This window comes from Phaethon aethereus, assembly GCF_964289735.1.
Source record: "Phaethon aethereus genome assembly, chromosome: 1".
In the NCBI taxonomy this organism is placed as follows: Eukaryota; Metazoa; Chordata; class Aves; order Phaethontiformes; family Phaethontidae; genus Phaethon; species Phaethon aethereus.
The window spans coordinates 124,312,089-124,318,947 of NC_138575.1; the positions used below are offsets into that span (position 1 = coordinate 124,312,089).

The window sequence follows — 6,859 nt, forward strand, 5'->3', positions numbered from 1 at the left end:
TGTCAGTTAATCAATGATCTTCAGCTAAATACGCATGTGAAAAAATGCTGCTGCAAAACTATGATCAACATCATTACCACAAATATCACAAACATCAGCATTAGTATTCCTGGGAAAGACATAGTGCCTGTCCCATGCCCACTTCTGTTATGCTAGGATATTTAGAGATGTGCCCTAACTACTTGGCTATTTCTTTTGCTTGCTGAAGTAAATAACATTCTTAAGACTTCAGACCTACCTAGCTAACAGGAATACCCTTTGCTACCTTTCAACACCTTCCACCTAAGCCTGAGGCAAAACCTACTCCTTCAGGGCAAACCAGAGGTTTACAGAGCTCTCTTAGGCGCTCTGATTTTGCTATCCTATGAATCACGCTGGTGTACGTTTTTTTTTTTTTCCTGGAAACAAATCTGATGATACATTCTTCATGCAGGGGCAGAACTAGCTGTGACTACTCAGGTTACTCCCTGGGTTGGACAGTGTTCATAGATGATGCATTTACCATAGAAAACCACATGAAGAATACGATAAAAGATGAAGGAAATAATAATAATATTTCTATATGTGGTTATATAATGAACATATCACCACTGTATTTTGGCCAAAACTAAACATCTAGCACTGAGCATAACACAAATGTCTTAACCAAAACTCATGCCCCATGTCATAAGGTTTTGCATCTTTAGTAGCAAAACATTAGAACACATTATGAAGGAGGCAAACAGAAACTGGTATTTCTGCTTATTTGCAAGTATGGTACCTAACATCCATTACACTTTATATGGGGGTCTGATTGTTTTGCTCCTGCTGTAAATTTTTCTCATAATGGCAGTCAGCTTGCTAGCAGTACATGGGGAACTGAGAGCTCTGTGAAACATTGCTATTTATTTCTGCATCCAAAAAAATGGCTTTTAGGAATTTCTGGTACCAAGTGACAATATTATCACCAATTATCAGCTTTCCTGTTGGATCCAGAAAGAAAGTGGGAAGGAACTGAATAGCCAAAGCCCAGCACAAGGTAGATGTAAAGACGTGAACACAGGATACGTTTTAGGAACCAGCTATTGCATTCCTACAGGTCAAATTCTGGGTAAATTTACAAGTAACACTGAAAAGAAAAATCGACTGAAAACTACTCCAGATTTACACAGGTGGAACTGATTATATCTTCTACCAGTAACTGTGTATTTGACAGTTTATCTGACACTACCACCCACCAGCAGCTTGGCATGCTGTCAAAACAAACTGAGCAGTATACAACATAAGTTGTGCTGCCATTATAGCAAGCAAGGAAAATCTGCATTTCCTCATTATTCAATATTTCACTCAGAGACCGCAGCCAATGCGTAGGTAGCTCAAGTGGTAAGGTTGTCGATCACGCACCGTGGAGCAGGAGGTGCCAATGCATAGTGCTCTTCCATGGAGAGCGAAAAAAAGCCTTAATAGTGCATCATATGTTATATTTCAATATCAAGGTTAATTACTGCTTTTTTTACGGCCCAGCTTCTCCTACAATCTGTGGCCCTTGGACCCCTCCATAAGTGCAATAGAAAACACTGCTGTTTCCTGCACACGGTTGGCAAACCTAAGCGTCTGTTCTGTTGAGCCATGTGATCTCCTTGTTTCTAGCTAAGAACAAATGTGGGTTTAGTTGGAAATAACAACTATCCATGACAAAGAATGATAATCATCAGCGTAATTTTCAATTATGGCTGTGTTTCCCTTGTGTTTTGTTCTTGTAACACGATGTGCTGAAATTTCTTCCAAAAGATATTTGCATACAGGTTCTCTTGTACTTGCCTGCTTCTGGACATACTTCTCTGTATCTGATGCGTGTCTGGTTTGCATTACGTAGACAAACATTCTTAATTCTTCATGCCTTCTTTTGATAAACTGGGACTTCCAGTGTCCAAAACTCACATGTAAGATGAGGCTGCCATACGAATGTACTCCGAACTTCCCACTGAAAAAGTTGGGGTGTTTTGCTTACACTCTTTTTTTGCCAAATGTTGAACTATTTAAGATTAAATTGTCAGACTCTGTTTTCCAGGCTGATTATTTTTTGCTGGAAAATCTTGGTCAAAATTGGCTGGCTATTTCTAAACCTCCAGGAAACAAACGTTCTTCTTTGATTTTGAAAACTGATGGCTTCTTTTTTTTCCTATTTTGGAAGTTCTAGTGGCAACTTGAAATTTGGCAAGGAGGTAGCCTTTGAGTCAACATAGCACATTTTGTTCACCATGTGAAAATATGTCCCAATAAGGTCAGTTAGAAAGTTTTGAGGAATTGCATGTCACACATAGGCAGTAGTCATTTTCTAGATTGGAAATGCTGAAATATCTGAGATATCTGTCAAAACTCTCCAAGCACTTCATGCTGTCCAGTCGTTAATGAGCCATCCCCAAGGAGTGACTGAGCAACCCGGATCTCCTTACAACCCATCTCATATCTCAGAGCAACTGTGCACACTACATCCCAGGGCTATGGAGCCAAAATCTGAATTTCCCTTAAGTGTGGCCTTTGTTTGTGGAGCAGATAATGGAGCTGGGGTGGACAGGATATGTATGGCAGTGACGTGTTGCATAAAAGGGACAACTTCTGGAAGCAGTCAATACAGTAGTTAGTCCACACAGAGGATGACAATCACCTAGTCCTCAGCAAGTGTAGCCCCTTAACTCAAGTGACAGAGGACTCTCTGATGCGATATCAGAGTTACAATCCTGCCGATTAATCAGCCACGCACCCATGGCACGTCACGTGCTGTCAGATTGCTGTGTTTAACAAATGAGGAGATTACACAGCCTAAAACAAAATGCACAAGGAAAAGGTCAAAATCAATCCAAACCAGACCACCCTCTTCAGTAGAAAAACCCTACAAATGGAAAAGGGAAGCAATATTCAAGGCATATAAATAAGAACTCCCCGTGGGTATGGGGAAAGTCTTTAACTTCAGGCATCAGTTTATTTAATATTCTTGAGTATAAAATCTTATCATTATTATTAACTGTATTACAGGGGACACTATTCATTAAGAATGACACAAACATGCGCCTGGGGCCTTTCCTGGCCACCATCCATATCTTTAACATGCACAGCAATGTGAAAAGAGGAATCTAGCCCAAGATCTGCAGCTCCCTCTCTTGTAGGGGTCCAAATGTAGTTGCTGATGCAGTCTGGACAGTGCAAACATTATTCAACAGGTACAGCAGGAAAATCTCAGTGGTAGAGGCCACCAGAGCTGAGTTTGTCTTCCAAGAGCTTCCCCACTGTGAAGGACTCTTTGCAGAAGCTCCCTCCATCCCTAGATTGCAGCTCCTTACAGGCAGAGCGGATTCTGCGTCCCTGTGAATGACCACGTACAGAGGTGTGCATTTAGGAGCATGGACAAGAAGTCTGGTTGCACAGAAAGCAGCTCTCAAGACCACGCTTCACTTTTTCACAAATAGATATCTCCAGAGGTGCCAGTTAGCATTTGAGATTCATGTTGCAAATATTGTATGAATATTTTAAAAAGCCACAATCTCACTGCTGGGAAGCTCACAATATAACAAGCAACTTTCTTATGTAAGGTATATATTTAATGTATTTCTAGAAAAGAACTAGTTTATCCCAAAGTTTCCTATCCTTCCTTGCAAGCATCAGGTAGTGACTATTTCAGATATAGTAGGAGAGAGAAGACAGCAATCTTATCAGATGAGGCAATTCCAAATATATCTTGAGAGAAATAAGCAGCACCAAGTCAAGACTGGAGTCAGAGAAATGTAGAGGATGAAACCCTGTCCATGTTTTACTATTTGTCTCACCAGAACCAAAATTCTAGATACAGATTACTTTTTCTAAGACCAGAAAGCAGTGCTGCCTAACCTCTTACAAAACTGAGGTGTAGGGATATTGGTACAGGAATGGTAGCGACAGAACTGCTGTGTGAAAAACAAAAAAAAGCAAGAGCTGATAGGACTTACAAAGGTGGATTAATTATGAAATAAAGCATTTCTTTTTCATCTTTTAAGGCTGCTTTCTTAAAATGATGCCTGTTATAATTTGTAACAGTCAAACACCAATTTCTATGCCACTGGCATGACATAAGGGTTTCCATTGGCAAGAAAATTGTTCCTGTACCCCAAGAGTGCTGTGACATGTTTATTTGTCTTATTAATGCCACTGACAAATTTTCAGGGACTGTAACGCCTTGAACTTTCCTGCTTGGCTCCATTTCAGGCTCCACACCAGGCTTTAGTCCAAGGCATAAGCATTCTGAAGTAACTTACTGATTCTTGTACAACTGAAGCAAGATACTGCTTAGAAATGCTCGATGCATTTTCCAAAACACTGCTACAGGTTGGAAAGCTGGAGGAGCAAGGTATCCTCAAGGGAAGAAGAGCTTCTCAGAGCCCTAAAAACCATATCAAGACCCTGTCGCCATCAGCTGCACACAGTACGGGTGATAATTCCCTAAGGGCGCTCTGTGCATTACAGGAACCTTAAGGATGAAGACCAAATAACTTGTGCTAGCAGGAAAATACCCAGGCATCTGGTAAAACTAAAAAGCAAGCAAAACTAAGTTCAAAATCTTTCTTTCTGTTCGGTGATACTACAGATTATTTACATAATTACATGGTCACAAATAATTCTTTAAACAATTACTGTGGTTTTAGCAAATGCAATAATGTAATTAAGTCAACAACCAGCTGTTTCATGCATTAATTCACTGCAGATTAAAGAAAGGAAAGCCTCTGACTCCTTCTCAATTCTAATAAAAAATAATTTTACCTATAGCAAGAATGGTTGTAGTATCACTGAAATCACTTAGTCACATAACTCACCTTTTCTGAATCATTAGTGAAGTAAAGACTCCCTGAAAACTGAAACCTGGCCAAAGCTGCTCACAGAGTCTTTCTCTGATGGACACACCAAATACAGATTTTCTCCAACATAGCAACATTCTCATCTTAGGTACCATCAGGTGCCATATAAATACTTACTATTTTTTTAAGCATGAGGATCAGGGGCCACAATGCACTTGCTAGTGTTAAAGTAGATCTGAAGAGCACTTTGGGAAGCATTTCCTAGTAAAGTGTGAAGACTCGATCGCACTGGGGCAATTTGGCTGGCTGTAGTACAGCTCTCCTCATAGTAACAAAACCTAACCTGTTTTTAGAGATCTTCCCAGATGTCTTTCTGCAGTATTTATCAAAAGAATACAATTGCCAGCACTGCGAGACACCTAAAACCCACAACTTCACCATACCATCTTTCTCAGGATGCAGAAATCCCAGCCTGTATCCCTGCATTCTCCTGCACCTGTGGACATCTCTACAAAGTCAGTTTGCCTACAGACTATGTTCTGACGAGCACGAAGGACAAACCAACACAAGCAGCAGCAAATACAACCTAAAACAGCGACCTGAGTAATTTTCCCCCAACTTTATCTGAAGCCCCTGGAGATCTGACGCTCTGCTTAACCATGGCCCAAGCCTTAATGCCAGTCGTGGGGACGAGCCACCCCTGGACTCGCCGCTCGCAGGCCCCGCTCCGCCCAGCCGGGCGCACCCCGGCCCCGAGCACTCGTGCCCCGCCGCCGCCGGCAGCGCAGAACGTGCTCCGGGACCGCTCCCGGGGTGATGCCCCAGGGGAGGCCGGCGGATGCGCGGTGGCCGCGCCGCTCCCCGGACCCACCTGAGATGCCGCCCCCGACCACGACCACGTCGTATTTCTCGGCCATGTCGCTGCCCCCTGTCCCGGCTGCTGCCTCCATCCCGCCCTCCCGCGGCAGCGGCGGCAGCTCCGACCCGGCTCTGGCGGGCGGACAGCGCCGCGCCGTCCCGCCCGCCCCGGACCCGCCCCTGGGCGGCACTCCGTTGCTTCCAACCAGTGGAAAACGACCAGAGGCGGGGTCTCGCCTAGCCACGCCCCTCCCCGCTGCTACTCGTCTGCTCGGGCCCTGCTCGGGCCCGGCGCGGCCCGACGGGGCTCGGCGGAGCGGGAGGGCGGTGGCGGCCCCTCGGGGAAACCGCTGCCCAGCGCTGCCTCCGGGTGAACGTTTTGTCTGGGCTCGGCTCGGCACCGGCTCAGTTTTGGACCAGCCCGTCCCGGGTGCACCAGGAGGAAGTGCAGGGCTGGAGGCAGATAGCGACAGCGTGCCTGCTGCAGGGTGCAAGGCTCTAGCAGCGTATGCTGACTAAGCCCTTTTTATATACTAAAATTTAGAAAGTACGCTAGCAGTGAGTGTGGGAGAGGAGGAGACCCATGGGGCTCCAGTGTCACAGGTTACAGCAGTATAAAAGCCTCACCTTGTACCAGAATCAAATAGCACTCGGTCCATGAGCCAGGGAATGAAGGGTTAACCTTTGCACGACAGTAGCTCCCCAAAGACAATGCCTGAAATAATAACTGCTTGCCAAAATACCAATGTTGTTTGTACTTCTACTATTACGTCTCAGAAATGCATGATGGTTGTGATTTTTTCATGCATTTTACAGCTCGTACAATTTTTATTGCCAAAGTGTAAATGTCACCTCTGTGAAGCTAAGTAGAAAAAATAGAGAGGCTGTCCATCCCCTTCCAAGTAAGCACAGAAGACCTTTACAATTCACATAATTACAGAAAACCCTAATAACACTTTATGTTAAATATTGACATAAGTTCTGAGAGTTGCCCAATTCTTCAATCATATTCCATACCCGGGTATGACCAAAGCATTGAATGAGAGTGCAATACTACACAGTCACTGTCCTCAGAAATGCCTTGATTTTCTTACAATGGGAAAAATTAGGACTTTTGGGTTGTGCTAACTGTGCCAAAACAACAAGACATGGACCTGCTGGAGTGGGTCCAGAGGAGGGCCACAAAAATGGTCAGA

The 6,859-nt window shown here is 44.0% G+C and overlaps 1 protein-coding gene across 1 annotated transcript in view; it reads right to left on the bottom strand.

Annotated features, from left to right (window-relative positions):
• Nucleotides 1-5,755, bottom strand: part of LOC309406579 (amine oxidase [flavin-containing] A-like) — a gene marked incomplete at both ends in the record, with an annotated part of 38,834 nt that extends 33,079 nt beyond the window's left edge. Inside the window, one exon of the mRNA XM_082001844.1 lies at nucleotides 5,677-5,755. Within this exon, the coding sequence (XP_081857970.1) occupies nucleotides 5,677-5,755 (79 nt within the window). The remainder of the gene's footprint in view (nucleotides 1-5,676) is intronic.
• Nucleotides 5,756-6,859: the final 1,104 nt, after the last annotated feature.